Source organism: Caretta caretta, chromosome 14 (genome assembly GCF_965140235.1).
Source record: "Caretta caretta isolate rCarCar2 chromosome 14, rCarCar1.hap1, whole genome shotgun sequence".
In the NCBI taxonomy this organism is placed as follows: Eukaryota; Metazoa; Chordata; order Testudines; family Cheloniidae; genus Caretta; species Caretta caretta.
The window spans coordinates 44,370,105-44,385,817 of NC_134219.1; the positions used below are offsets into that span (position 1 = coordinate 44,370,105).

The 15,713-nt window shown below is 49.0% G+C and overlaps 1 protein-coding gene across 1 annotated transcript; it reads right to left on the minus strand.

The window, feature by feature from the left end:
* Nucleotides 1–550: 550 nt before the first annotated feature.
* Nucleotides 551–15,297, minus strand: LOC142069288 (uncharacterized). The gene is given in 6 exon segments (XM_075119903.1): nucleotides 551–2,992; nucleotides 2,994–3,313; nucleotides 3,631–3,744; nucleotides 7,390–7,516; nucleotides 8,045–8,132; nucleotides 15,179–15,297. Coding segments are annotated over 5 exon segments (1,869 nt in total). The 5' UTR covers nucleotides 8,060–8,132; nucleotides 15,179–15,297; the 3' UTR covers nucleotides 551–1,699.
* Nucleotides 15,298–15,713: the final 416 nt, after the last annotated feature.

The following is a 15,713-nucleotide window of genomic DNA, read 5'->3' on the forward strand; positions in this document are numbered from 1 at the left end:
ACTAAGATTTCTTACAACAAGAAAAGAGAGTGTATGGGTTAAAAGATCATGCAGAGATGAATAGAGTCTTTAGGTCTGTCAAGGTTCCTCCCCCACTCTGAACTCTAGGGTACAGATGTGGGGACCTGCATGAAAAACCTCCTAAGCTTATCTTTACCAGCTTAGGTCAAAACTTGCCCAAGGTACAAAATATTCCACCCGTTGTCCTTGGACTGGCCGCTACCACCACCAAACTAATACTGGTTACTGGGGAAGAGCTGTTTGGACGCGTCCTTCCCCCCAAAATACTTCCCAAAACCTTGCACCCCACTTCCTGGACAAGGTTTGGTAAAAAGCCTCACCAATTTGCCTAGGTGACTACAGACCCAGACCCTTGGATCTTAAGAACAATGAACAATCCTCCCAACACTTGCACCCCCCCTTTCCTGAGAAATGTTGGATAAAAAGCCTCACCAATTTGCATAGGTGACCACAGACCCAAACCCTTGGATCTGAGAACAATGAAAAAGCATTCAGTTTCTTACAAGAAGACTTTTAATAAAAATAGAAGTAAATAGAAATAAAGAAATCCCCCCTGTAAAATCAGGATGGTAGATATCTTACAGGGTAATTAGATTCAAAAAACATAGAGAACCCCTCTAGGCAAAACCTTAAGTTACAAAAAAAGATACACAGACAGAAATAGTTATTCTATTCAGCACAATTCTTTTCTCAGCCATTTAAAGAAATCATAATCTAACACATACCTAGCTAGATTACTTACTAAAAGTTCTAAGACTCCATTCCTGTTCTGTCCCTGGCAAAAGCAGCATACAGACAGACACAGACCCTTTGTTTCTCTCCCTCCTCCCAGCTTTTGAAAGTATCTTGTCTCCTCATTGGTCATTTTGGTCAGGTGCCAGCGAGGTACCTTTAGCTTCTTAACCCTTTACAGGTGAGAGGAGCTTTCCCCTGGCCAGGAGGGATTTCAAAGGGGTTTACCCTTCCCTTTATATTTATGACAAGGTCAGTTTCACTGTAGAGATGGTGTATTAGAATTGCAAAGAGTCTGTTTCAGAATCATTTAATCAGGAATAGTCCAATGTCCAAATGTTCGATATCAGGGCGGTCCAGCTGGGACTGGAGATCTCCATCTTATAACTCAAACTCACCCCAAATAAAGCTTAAGCACAACTGAGATAAAAGGATCATGTCCCAGATCATATCCCATATTCAGATTTTTGCAGCCTTTTGACAGCACACAGCCCTTGGGTGAACAATAGGATTTTGAAGTAACCTTCTCTTACCTAAATCTCAGTGGAAATTAATTACATGGATTAACATAAGGTAATTATTCATAAAGCAACTCATAGACAATTTACCACAAACTTTACAGAGACATATAGACAATGATATTATTACACCCAAGATTTATCTATATGTTAATATTTCCTATTCATCTCAGATTTAACAACATACAGTGGAAGACAGAAAACTTTTGGTGACTTTGTTACAGTATATTCTAACAAGATGCAAATAAACATAGATTATTACAATTACTATCTTCTTCCAGTTCTTTAACCATACAGGTTTACATTTCAAAGCTCTAGCTTATCTAATGCGGAATGGCCCTAATTACCATTTACACACATTTCTAACACAGCACTAAAAGTAGAATCTGGGTCAATTATTCTGAAAGTTAACACTTTCAGACCATGTGTCACCGAAGTTTAGATCCTGTGTGGATTCTCCCACGTTTAATGAGGTGTGATCTCTGTTTGAAACCTTTCCCACAGTCCAAGCATTTATGTGGTCTCTCTCCTGTGTGGATTCTCTGATGTAAAACAAAGGCTGATCTGTTTGTGAAACTTTTCCCACAGTCCAAGCACTTATGGGGTTTTTCTCCTGTGTGGATCCTCTGATGTATTATAAGATGTGATCGCTGTGTGAAACTTTTTCCACATTCTAAGCATTTGTGGCATCTCTCTCCTGTGTGGATTGCCTGATGTTTAACTAGGTCTGATTTCCGTAGGAAACTTTTCCCACACTCTAAGCACTTATGGGATCTCTGTCCTGTGTGGAATGCCCGATGTTTAACAAGGTCTGACCTCCATATGAAACTTTTTCCACAGTCTAAGCACTTATGGGGTCTCTCTCCTGTGTGGACTGCCTGATGTTTAACAAGGTCCGACCTCTGTATGAAACGTTTCCCACAGTCTAAGCACTTATGGGGTCTCTCTCCTGTGTGGATTGCCTGATGTTTAAGAAGGTCTGACCTCTGTATGAAACTTTTCCCACAGTCTAAGCACTTATGGGGTCTCTCTCCTGTGTGGATTGCCTGATGTTTAAGAAGGTCTGACCTCTGTATGAAACTTTTCCCACAGTCTAAGCACTTATGGGGTCTCTCTCCTGTGTGGATTGCCTGATGTTTAGCAAGGTCTGACCTCCGTATGAAACATTTTCCACAGTCTAAGCACTTGTGCGGTCTCTCTCCTGTATAAATCGCCTGATGTTTAACAAGGTCTGACCTACGTATGAAACTTTTCCCACAGTCTAAGCATTCATGGGATCTCTCTCCTGTGTGGATTACCTGATGTTTAACAAGGTCTGACCTCCATATGAAACTTTTCCCACAGTCTAAGCACTTATGGGGTTTCTCTCCCGTGTGGACTGCCTGATGTTTAAGAAGGGCTGATCTGTTTCTGAAACTTTTCTGACAGTCCAAGCACTTACGGGATCTCTCTCTTGTGTGGACTGCCTGATGTGTAAGAAGGCCTGACCTCTGTATGAAGCTTTTTCCACACTCTAAGCACTTATGGACTCTGTCTCCTGTGTGGATTGCGTGATGTGTAATCAGTGCTGACTTCCAATTTAAACAGTTCCCGCACTCAGGGCATTGATAGGGTTTCTCTTCCATGTGGCTTCTCCCATGGTTATTAAGGTCTGAGCGATTATTGAAGCTTTCCCCACGGTCAAAGCATTGAAGGGATTTCTCTCCAGTATGGGTTTTCTGAATTTGTATCAAACTGTGATATCAGAATGAATCCTTTTCCACATCTGGGGCAGTGGCAGGGTTTCTCTTTCTTGGGATTTGTCTGCTGGGCTGTGGGATCCTTGTCTCCTCCCCCACAGTTAATAGATTCATCCACTTTCTGCCTTGGGTGGTTTCCCAGCAGCCTCTCTGACCTCTGCCAATTTCCACAGGCTTCTCCCTGTTCCACGCACTGGGAAAAACTCTCTTCAGCTCTTCCCACAAAGGTCCCCTGTGGTTCCACTTCCTCAGGAACTTTCTGATCTTGATTCCCTTCATCCTTCTCACTCACTCTCTCATCACCTGATGGGAGAAAGACAATCTAGACAGGAGTCATTGTGCTGCGGAGAAAGAGGAATACCACTGAGGGAAAACCAAACACAAAGACTTAGTAATTGGATTCTTCCTCCACATTCCACCCAAACTTTCACAGGGAAGGAAAGTTGGGAAGAAAACTTCTGCAGCTAACGGGCTGGGTGGAAAGCCATGAGACATATCTGCTGACTACAGACCTGCCCTGCGTGAGATGAGGAAGAACTGAGGGAACTCACTCACACTACATTTTTGGGATTCTCAACCTTTTCCTTCATTCCCCGGATGGTTTCTGTGTTAGTCCTCACCTGTGCAGGGGCCTCTCGGGATCTCTCTTTCCTCGCAGGCCTGGAGATCGGGCATCCACGGCTCTTCCCCTTGTTTCATCCGGGCGATCAGGTCAGGTTTGGGAATGGGAAACCCTGCGCAGGGGGTGAAATCAGACCAGATCAGGGTGCATGGAGGATTGAGAGAGTATTTGTCACAGAGAAAAGAACGAGGAGTACCTGTGGTACCTTAGAGACAAACAAATTTACTGAACCATAAGCAAGGCAAGGCAGTGCATTTACCAGTATGAAATGGAAATCCACCGAATTCATGAAAAAACTTGTACAGATACAGACAGACACCATCTTCCTTTCCAAATGCAAACAGGTGGACATCATATCAAAAGGTATGAAGGTAAAAAATCCATTACAATCTACTTACCACACAGACTATGCTGACAGCTTGTGCCACACGCTCTACAAGAAACTGAAATCACCTGATCAACATCCTATACAGCAAACAGGGAAAGATTAAGAATGAGCTCTCAAAACTGGAGACTGTCATAAAAAAACAGCCTTCCACACAAACTTCCTCGTGGCTGGACTTTACAAAAACTAGACAAGCCATTTACAACGCACACTTTGCTTCTCTACAAACGAAAAAGGACACTAAACTATCTAAACTACTACATGCCACAAGGGGCTACAATAGTGGTTCCCTTAACCCACCCAACAATATTGTTAATCTATCCAGCTATACTCTTAGCCCAGCAGAAGAATCTGTCCTATCTCGGTGCCTCTCCTTCTGCCCCTCCACCCCCACGAACATGATACAGTTCTGTCGTGACCTAGAATCCTATTTTCAACATCTCCGACTCAAGGAATATTTCAAACACACCTCTGAACAGTATACTAACCCACAGAAACCTTGCTACCAACACTACAAAAAGAAGGATTCTGTGTGGACTCCCCTTGAAGGTTGAAACAACAGACTGGACTTCTACAGAGAGTGCTACCACCGACATGCACGGGCTGAAATTGTTGAAAAGCAGCATCACTTGCCCCGTAACCTCAGCCGTGCAGAACACAACGCCATCCACAGCCTCAGAAACAACTCTGACATCATAATCAAAAAGGCTGACAAAGAAGGTGCTGTCGTCATCATGAATAGGTTGGAATATGAATAAGAGTCTGCTAGACAACTCTCCAACACCACATTCTACTGGTCATTACCCTCTGATCCCACTGAAGGTTACCAAAAGAAACTACACCATCTGTTCAAGAAACTCCATGAAAAAGCACAAGAACAAATCTACACAGACACACTCCTAGAGCCCCGACCAGGGGTATTCTATCTGCTACCCAAGATCCATAAACCTGGAAATCTTGGACGCCCCATCATCTCAGGCATTGGCACCCTGACAGCAGGATTATCTGGCTATGTAGACTCTCTCCTCAGGCCCTACACTCCAGTAGCTATCCTAGCTATCTTCGAGACATCACTAACTTCCTGAGGAAACTACAATCCATTGGTAATCTTCCAGAAAACACCATCCTGGCCACTATGGATACACCAACATTCCACACAAAGATGGACTACAAGCCATCAGGAACAGTATCCCCGATAATGTCACGGCAAACCTGGTGGCTGAACTCTGCGACTTTGTCCTCACCCACAACTATTTCACATTTGGGGACAATGTATACCTTCAAGTCAGCAGCACTGCTATGGGTATCCGCATGGCCCCACAGTATGCCAACATTTTTATGGCTGACTTAGAACAACACTTCCTCAGCTCTCATCCCCTAACATCCCTACTCTACTTGTGCTATATTGATGACATCGTCATCATCTGGACCCATGGAAAAGAAGTCCTTGAGAAATTCCACCATGATTTCAACAATTTCCATCCCACCATCAACCTCAGCCTGGACCAGTCCACAGAAGAGATCCACTTCCTGGACATTACAGTGCTAATAAGCGATGGTCACATAAATACCACCCTATACTGGAAACCTACTGACCGCTATTCCTACCTACATGCCTCCAGCTTTCACCCAGACCACACCACACAATCCATTGTCTACAGCCAAACTCTAAGATGCAACCGCATTTGCTCCAACCCCTCAGACAGAGACAAACACCTACAAGAGCTCTCTCAAGCATTCTTAAAACTACAATACCCACCTGCTGAAGTGAAGAAACAGATTGACAGAGCCAGAAGAGTACCCAGAAGTCACCTACTACAGGACAGACCCAACAAAGAAAGTAACAGAACGCCACTAGCCATCACCTTCAGCCCTCAACTAAAACATCTCCAGCACATCATCAAGGATCTACAACCTATCCTGAAGGACAATCCCTCACTCTCACTGATCTTGGGAGACAGGTCAGTCCTTGCTTACAGACAGCCTCCAACCTGAAGCAAATACTCACCAGCAACCACACACCAAAAACACAAACCCAGGAACCTATCCTTGCAACAAAGCCCGCTGCCAACTCTGTCTACACATCTATTCAAGGGACACAATCATAGGACCTAATCACATCAGCCACGCTATCAGAGGCTCGTTCACCTGCACATCTACCAATGTGATATATGTCATCATGTGCCAGCAATGCCCCTCTGCCATGGACATTGGCTAAACCAGACAGTCTCTACGTAAAAGAATAAATGGACACAAATCAGACGTCAAGAATTATAACATGCAAAAAACAGTCAGAGAACACTTCAACCTTCCTGGACACTCAATTACAGACCTAAGAGTCGCAATTATTCAACAAAAAAACTTCAAGAACAGACTCTAATGAGAAACTGCAGAACTGGAATTAATTTGCAAACTGGACACCATTATATTAGGCTTGAATAAAGACTGGGAGTGGATGAGTCATTACACAAACTAAAAACTATTTCCCATGCTAATCTTCCCCCTACTGTTACTCACACCTTCTTGTCAACTGTTTGAAATGGTCTATCCTGATTATCACTACAAAAGTTTTTTTCTCCTGCTGATAATAGCCCACCTTAATCGATAGTCTTGTTAGAGTTGGTATGGCAAACCCCATTTTTTCATGTTCTCTGTATTTATCTATCTGCCGACTGTATTTTCCACTCCATGCATCTGATGAAGTGGGCTTTAGCCCATGAAAGCTTATGCTCAGATAAATTTGTTAGTCTCTAAGGTGTCACACGTACTCCTCGTTCTTTTTGCTGATACAGACTAACATGGCTACCACTCTGAAATTTGTCACAGAGGACATTCTGTGAGTGGAACCTGTCCCCGTGCTCTTCTGGAGCTACGTGGAACCAAAGGGGTTGGGAACTTGGTCACTGGGAGAGGCAGATATCTGGGGATGTGAAGGGAATTGTTACGCCCTCGTCAGGAGTTCCCAGGAACTGTGCACCCTGGGGACTTGCTGACTCACACATAGGTCTGGAGTTAAACCTCTGCTTATTTCTAAACCTGCAGAGCCCAGAGCCCTTCCCATGGCTGGAGCTATTCTCAAGAAGAGAAGTAAATAAGGATTGTGTGTGTGACTGGGAATCGATACAGACAGGACAATGAATGAATTCTGCCCCTTTGAAAGCTGGAGGGGTGGGGATGGTTTAACTTGTCCATGGGGTTTTGACACCCACGTCCCACTGGAGAGAGCATGGAGATGCAAGGCTCTCTCACATGGCAGCTGTGCATTATGGAACCCATTCAGCTCTGATCTAACTGACCAGGGAAGAACCTGACCAGATTCAGACACGCAGACCCCACACAGCTTCTAATAACCAAGGGGACGGAATCCCTTACCCAGCGAGGTCACCGTCTCGTAGTTCTCCTGCATGACGTCCCTGTAGAGGGCTCTCTGAGCGGGGTCCAGCAGAGCCCCCTGCCCCTGGGTGAAATAAATAGCCACCTCCTCGAAGGTCACCGGCATCTGAAACAACAAGAGTCCCCCACTCAGCACCTGCTGCCCCAGCCACAATCCCACTACTCATGGGAAAGGGGAAAAAAAGTGAAGCTGTGGGAGGGCCAGAGTAGCAGAATCCCACCCCCACCCTGCTCAGAGCAGCCAGGAGGCTTCAGGGGGTGGGGAGAAGGTGAGAGCTCCTTGTCCCCCTCAGCACACGGAGCGGGGCAGGGTCTTCTCATTTCCCACACGCCTGCCAGCCACAGGCTGAGACGGGAAGCAGAGCTCTGAGCCGGGGCAGGGACAGGAATCCCAACAGCTTCCCTTCGTATTTCACAGCAGCCTCTGGCCAGTGGGGTCAGGCTCCAGCACTGGGAGTCTGGAAAATGTTCCCAGCCATGGACAAGGGGGTTGTGTCCTGTTTGACAAATATGGGAATGTCGCCTCCTTCCCTGCCACCAATGGACCTACTCAGAAAATCAGCAGGTTTGTCACACCCAGTTTCCTCCCTGCCTCTCCCTCCCCCCGGCCAGCAGCTCCCTGAATATCCCCTACCTGAGCTGGCTCCATCACAGCCTTTTCCCTTCCCCGTCTCCTGGAAGACGGGATGATCTGGAGAGACACGTGGACCTGATTCCTCAGCCTGTGGGGGCAAGAGGGGCGATGGGGGAGGTTACAGAAGGGGCTGGAGTTCATGTCACATCCCCATTCCCATTGGGATCTTTACGTAACAGTAACAGTATCTCTGAGCCAAATGCAAGAATCAAAGGAGCCGCTTTGGAGGATTCCCTCAACATTGTAGTGTAACCCCCCCTAGATCTCCCCCTTCTCCCTAAGTTGTGCAGTGTTCAGCAGAGTCAGCAACTGGCTTGTCTGCTCTCAGCTCCTCGCCTTGTTCCCAGGAGAGTCTGGGCGCCCAGGGGATGCAGGGAGTGGACCCAGGCAGGGCTGGGAGCTGGGAATCTCCCTCTGCACTTCTTGCTCCTGCTGCCCACTCCAGTCTCTTCTCTCTCCCTTTTCTATCATCTTCCCTCTCCCTGGGAGAACGGGTGACTGCCCCGTTGATTTGAGCCTTTGCTCTCATCAGGCAGCTCAGCCACTGACACTGCTAACAGGGGGTTGAACCAGGCTGTGTCACTGAGGGCAGCAGCTCGGGGACTCGCTGACACAGGGAGCCCCTCTCAGCATCACCTCTAATGATGGAGGATAGGGTCCAGAGGGACCTAGACAGATTGGAGGATTGGGCCAAAAGAAATCTGATGAGGTTCACCAAGGACAAGGACAGAGTCCTGGACTTAGGATGGAAGAATCCCATGCACTGCTACAGGCTGGGGACCAACAGGCTAAGCAGCAGTTCTACAGAAAAGGACCTGGGGATTACAGTGGACGAGAAGCTGGGGAGAAGTCAACAGTGTTGCCAAGAAGGCCAACGGCATATTGGGCTGTATTAGTAGGAGCATGGCCAGCAGACCGAGGGACGTGATTATTCCCCTCTATTTGGCAGTGGTGAGACCACATCTGGAGTATTGCGTCCTGTTTTGGTCCCTCCACTACAGAAAGGATGCGGACAAATTGGAGAGAGTCCAGCAGAGGGCAATGAAAATGATTAGGGGGTTGGGGCACATGACTTACGAGGAGAGGCTGAGGAAACTGGGCTCATTTAATCTGCAGAAGAGAAGAGTGGGTGGGGGGGATTTGATAGGAGCCTTCAATTTCCTGAAGGGGGGTTCCAAAGAGGATGGAGCTCGGCTGTTCTTCGTAGTGGTAGATGACAGAACAAGGAGCAAGGGTCTCAAGTTGCAATGGGGAAGGTCTAGGTTGGATATTAGGAAACACTATTTCATTAGGAGGATGGTGAAGCACTGGAATGGGTTACCTAGGGAGGTGGTGGAATCTCCATTATTAGAGGTTTTTAAGGCCCAGCTTGACCAAGCCCTGGCTGGGATAATTTATTTGGGGTTGGTCCTGCTTTGAGCAGGGGATTGGACTGGATGACCTCCTGAGGTCTCTTCCACCCCTAATCTTCCAGGATGCTATGATCTCATTGGCCCATCCAGACTCACACCTGGCCAGAGCCAGCAGTGACTCCAGTGTGGTTGAGATCTGAATCCTGAAAGGAAATCAGACCAGGGCCTTGGGCAGACCCCAAACACTCAGAATCCAGACCCCCGGAGATCATGGCTGTGCTTTTATTTTTACTTTTAAATCAAACAATAGGTTGGGAGCAGGTTGTCTTTATGGTCCCCACTTCTCTTCCGTTTGTCTGGATGAGCTCTGTCTGGTTCTTTGATTGTTTCTGTCTGATAAACAGTTAATTCTGCGAGGTGGAAATTAATTAAGGGGAAGGAGGATGATTGGTTAGAGAATTTTGTTACAATATCTTAGGATTGGTTAGTAAAATGATTGGTTAAGGTCTAGCTAAGCAGGACTCAAGCTTCACTGTAGAAACTGGGGTCCAAGAAGGAGAAAGAACAAAAGAATATAGAAGAAGACGACGAAGAAGAAGAACTCACCTCTAAGACACAGCCTAAGATCAAAGCTGCTAAGAACCCTCCACATGACCCTGACATGCTGCAACCAGAATCCAGACCAGAGCAGACTGACCTTGCCTGGCCAATAGGGAAAGTTCGCCTTGGTTTGGAGAGTATAGCACTGTATGCTTAGCATGTGTATTCTGCCGTCAATAAAGAGGGAATAAGGATGTTACTCTGTAAGGCTGGTAAAAGGTCCTGCAAAAAGTACACCCTGAGCCCGAGGAATTGGGTAAAGGTGGGTGCCCCTAAAGTGCGCAGGTAACACTCCCCACACCACTCCAGATCCTTTTGTGCCCTAGCAAAAAACCCATTGCACTGAAACCTCCCTGCCCCAAACCTTGCCCCTCAGAGCCTCCACGTCCCCTGGCCACAGCACTACGGGGGCATCATACAGAAAAGCCACCGAGCCAATGGGAGGACAGAAAGGAGACATCCAGATCCTGGGGACGGGGGAGAAGGGGCATTTCTATAGAGCTCCCTGATTGTTCCAGAGAGTCCCCAATACCAACAGGGATTCAGGAGTGAGGGGGTCCCGGTCCTAGAGAGAACAGCAGGGGACACATTTTGCAGTGATACTGACTCCGTGCGTGATTTGCTCTGGTGAGACATTGGATCAGGCAGGAGTTTGGCAGACAGGGTCTCTTGGCTCCACACCAGGCTCGCTGGTTACTAGCCCTGGGCCTGGTCATGGAGGTGTCACTTGTCAGTGCTTTGCCACCGGGTTCTCTCTGGTGATTTGCAGGGTCCGATTCACCCGACACTGGTCTCTAGACAAAGTCTCCTTATGTCTGCCCCAGCCAGGCTTCCGTGCATGGAATTGTCCCTGTTAATCACTGCGGTTATTTCTCAGGCAACGTTAACCCACCACTGGGTTGCTGGCAAAACCTCTCACGTCCTCCTTATCCCTGGGGCTCCCCACTGGCATCACATCCCAAACGGCCACGAGCACAATTTCCTAATGGTAGCCGTGACCAATCTCTGGGTCCAGATGACCCGGAGAAGGCAGCAGGGCACATGCTCAGAGGCAGAAACTAAGGCTCCCCAGGGAACTTCTACCCTGAAAACATAGCTACTGCTGAGTGAGCTTTGGCATCTGCGGGGTTTGTCAGGAATTTTGTATGTTTCCGTGGAGCCTAAATTGGGATTTTGGCACCTAATGCCAGATTTATGTGCTTAGCCTGGGGTTTGGGTGCCTGTGTGCCACTGTGAATCTAGCCCTCAGTTAGGGTGACCAGATGTCCCGATTTTATAGGGACAGTCCCACTATTTACGGCTTTGTCCTATATAGTTACCTATTACCCCCCACCTTCTGTCCCGATTTTTCACCCTTTCTGTCTGGTCACCCTACCTGCAGTCTCTGTAACATGGCCATATGAAGCAGAAGAACCCAGGGTCCTTCGGATGTGAAGAACATCTGGGTCTCCTTCCTTTCAAAACACCTCTCAGCCTCGTCAGCAAACCCTTCCCACACAGCAGAGACGAGCATGCTCTTGCGCCAAGCAGTCCACTGATATGCCAGGTTGTGAGGAAATGGGAGTGTTCTTAATGTTTTCTCTGAATACCGTGTGTGTGCCTCAGTTTCTCATATCAAGCTGGAGGGATAAGGATGTGTGATCATTGTGGAGACCCCTAGAGGGCAGGGGTGGCTGCAGACTGGCTGTCTGGGCATAGAGAATGGCTGACACTCTGTATCCTGGCAAGTGATGGATGGAGCCTGTCCCCTACAAGGAGCCAGCCGAAGGTGTTGGAGAACAGCAGGAGGGGGGAGGCCAGCTGACCTGTTTGCTCAGGAAAGAGGCAAAACACAGAGGAGGGTAACTAGGCTTGACTGAGGCTGGGCGTTGGGAAGCTGGTCAGTCTCCAGTTTGGGGACTCAGCAGGGAGAGCCCAAAGCTGGATTCCCCCCAAGATGGACTTTTCTGCGTCTTCCTGTACTCGCAGTGACTAAAAAACCCTTCTGTTTTCCAAACTGGCTGAAAGTCATGGCTGATGGGGGAGGTAGGCTGGAAGGCCCGTGAGGGGCATCTCAGGCTTCCCCAAGTGTCCCATCCAGGTGGACTCCCTGCGGGGAGCTCACGGTGTGAACAGCGGAGCTGAACACTATGAGGTCAGACCCAGGAGGCTTCTTGCCCTGGTGAGAGTGTGCCCCAAGGGGGGAAGACACTGCACCAGAGCCTTGCCTGGCTCCATTCTTTCAGAGCGGACCCAGGGCATGGAGACTGTGACTCTTTGACGTGTGGCTGTCGTAAACACCTATCTCCCCTCCAAGCTCTAATTGCCTCCGCTCTCAGGTGAGTAAAGAGGGAGTGGCCGTGCCAGGTGGCTGGCCTACAATGAAAACATTCAATGCAGCTTTGGAAACAAATACAGAGCATGTCTGGTAACTGCCCCACCCGGTTTCTGATGCTTCTGTACCAGAAGATTGGCCCTGAGCTCTGCACATGTGCTGAGACACAACATTAAAATGTGTGAAGTGAGTTTAGTATATTTTTGTTACATCTGCCAGACTGCCTCACACCTTTGTGAGCATCACAGTCAGTCTCACTGACATGACCATCCTCAAGTACGACAGACAATGCTGCCTTTGTAAGTTACATTTTCCTGGCAGTGCCTAGTTAGTAAGAGATATAGTTTAACTGCCCTGTGGTTAGCGAGCATGGAGAGGCTGAGATCAAAGAAGTCTTTAGAGTTTAAAGCACCAAAACTGTGGATCAATCAGGTCATTCTCATGGGACAAGAGTGCCCCTACTTGGTCTGTGTTGCTTATAAAAGGGATCCCTGTATAGCACAGCAGGATCTGCCATGAAACTATCCGGCCTTCGCTCTCCTGCTCATGAAGGATGTCCTCTCCTTTGCAGGAGAGAGAGGTGGAGCGAGATCACCTTACATTTCAACCTGAACCCCTTTAATGAAATTTTGACAAAGCTGTGAAATATCGTCATGCCGTTTCTACACAAGGCAAAACTCAGGGAAGACGAGACAAGCGCCCTGCTGCTTCGCGCCTTCTCTTTGGACTTGAAAAATTGCATGTGGGTTACACCAGGACGATACAAAACTTTAAAAATGTTTAAGAAGAGATCAAAGATGAGATCAAAGACCTGATGATTTCCAGCGCTGAGGGGAAGGTCTCCTGCACTTGTCTGTGGCTGCCCTGACTGCCACCCTCAAAATTAAGGCCACCTGACTTCTGAAGGAAAGTGACCACAGAGGCTTTTTAAGCATTGGAATTTATGTGCATTAACTTCACACCTTTAGCATCAAACCATGCAGAAAAGTCCTGAAGAAGTAAAGGGAAGGGAACATGGGAAATAGGTGGTGGTGGGGAGAAGTCTCTGCTACTTCCTTTAGTTTTACATGTTTTAATTTTATTTCCATGATGCCCCCACAAATGGGCACAGACATGCAGATGCAGTGCCTGGCACAGGAGCAGAAGCAGGAGAGACACAATCAGTATCACAGTTTTCAGCCCATGAACAATAATGGGTCATTTAACATCAGAGTCAGCAGCACTGTCTGTGTCTATAAGAAAATGGATGTTTTTCCCATGGGGTAACTAACCTGCATTAGCTATTCCACTGCAGAAACATAAAGGAAGGGGTGAGGTCAGCACAGTGTGTTCCTCGGCCTGACCAATGCAAAGGAAAAACTGAACAATTCAGTTTAAAAATTCTTTAACTTTGGCCGTACAAATCAGTACATGTGCCAGAAGGAACAATAGCCCTGAAATGTATCACAACAAAAACGTAGCATCCATAAAAGGCTGTGAACTTAAAACAGGGAATTAAAAGTATAAATGATGCGCTAGAAAAATCCACATTGATCTACGCAATAAATGAAGTTATAGAAAAGTCAAGTGGGCACTTCCGAGTGTGCAGGATAGGGGGTTACTTATGGAAATAAGGTTTTAAAATCAATTTTCAATTGCAAGACTGTGGTGGGGAATCACATGTTCCCAGAAGTGTAAAATGGCATCGAACGTTATAGGATTGTACAACCATTCTAGGTATATGGATCCCTTGGAAGTGATAGCAGTAAAACTGTAAAGCGAGTACACCCCAAAGGCTCAGACACAAAAAGGTAATAAAAGAAACAAAATTTATTGATTTCCTTATTTATAGACTTTTGGATACATAACTCTTGAGGTTTGAATTCTTGGGGTTGCCAATCAATCTCAGGGTTGTAGATCTATCCTTAGTAAAAAATACCATAGAGCAGTAATCACACAAGCAGGGAGAGACACACACACCTGCCTCCTCCTCTCCCTTTGCCAGAACCGGAGCCCTCTGATAGCAGCAGCTAATGTCTGAGCCTCCCTGTCCTGTCCCTGCAGCCCCCAGGGACAGGCAGGCAGAGGCGGATCCCACTGGCCCATCCGCGCTCACCCTCTGCCAGAGCCAGCAGTGACTCCGGTCTGACTCCGGTGTGGCTGAGATCTGGATCCTGCAGGGAAACCAGACCAGGGCCCTGGGCAGCCCCCAACACTCAGGAGACACGGACCCCACCAGCACGGGTGTGTCTGACGATAATACACTGGAAGGAGGGGAGGGGGGCGTGGCAGGGGTCTGGATATTTGCCAAATAGTTTCTGAGCCCTGAGACATTAGTCCCCGCCCATGGCTGCTTAACCAGCTACAGGGAAAAAAATTCCCAGCTGGCTGCTGGACTGGGCAGTCCCTCACCCTCCCTTACCCCATGAGGCGGGGGAGCTGCCTTGTGTCGTCCCCCCCCCCCGTTCTCCCTTCCCCCGCCAGTCTCCCCACAGCCTTCCCTCCCCACATCCCCCCTTTCCCTCACATCTTCCCCCCATTCCAGCCCCGTTCCTCAGCCCCACAATCTTTCCCCCCGATCCCTGATCCCCCTGCATCGCCCCAACCTCCCTGCCCCCCATCCCATCACCCACCTTCTGTCCCCTAAAGCATCCCCGTTCCCCCTCAATCCCCTAATGTCCCCCCACCGCCTCCCCCTCTCTGCCCCCCAACCCCACCCCACCCCGTGCGAGTCCCAGTCCCCTCTCTGCCCCCCGCACACACCGGGAGCTGGCGGCAGCTTTCCTGGGCCCGGAGCAGGGAATCGCAGCCAGCTCCGCGGGGAGCAGCCCGGGGCCAAACCCGCCCCCTGCAGCCCGGGGGTGACGGGGGGGGGCGGGTCTCTCTTACCTTCCCCCCGAGCGGGGCCCCCCGGGGCAGGGGCCGGGCCGGGAAGGGGCCCTGGCCGGGCTGGGGGCTCTGCCCTGGGAGAGGCTCCCGGGGAGCAGCGGGCAGGGCCCGGCTGGAGGTTCCCCTCTCCCGGCTGCAGCCCGGGCTCCGGGCTCCCAGCACCAGCCGCCGGGGTGCGGGGATCTCGCCGGGAGCCAGAGTCCCCGCAGCGGCTGCGAGTCACTTCCTGGGCCGCGCTGAGCCCCGCGATCCTCCCCCCCAGAGCCGCCCCCCAGCCGCTCCTGGGTCCTAGCGATCAACTCACCGCTTTGCGCACCGGAAAATGACACCCTGGCAAACTTGCATTTGGTGCCCTCCATTGGCTCCCCACTAACCCCTGCCCCCTCCTGTACCCCTAACTCCTGGTGAAGGGCAATGCACAGTGCAGCAATTGGGGAATGCAGGCTGCATTCCCCACTTGTGCACCCCGCACCGTGCATTGCCCTTCACCCCAACCCCTGCCCCCTCCTGCACCCCAACTCCCGCTCTGTGCGTT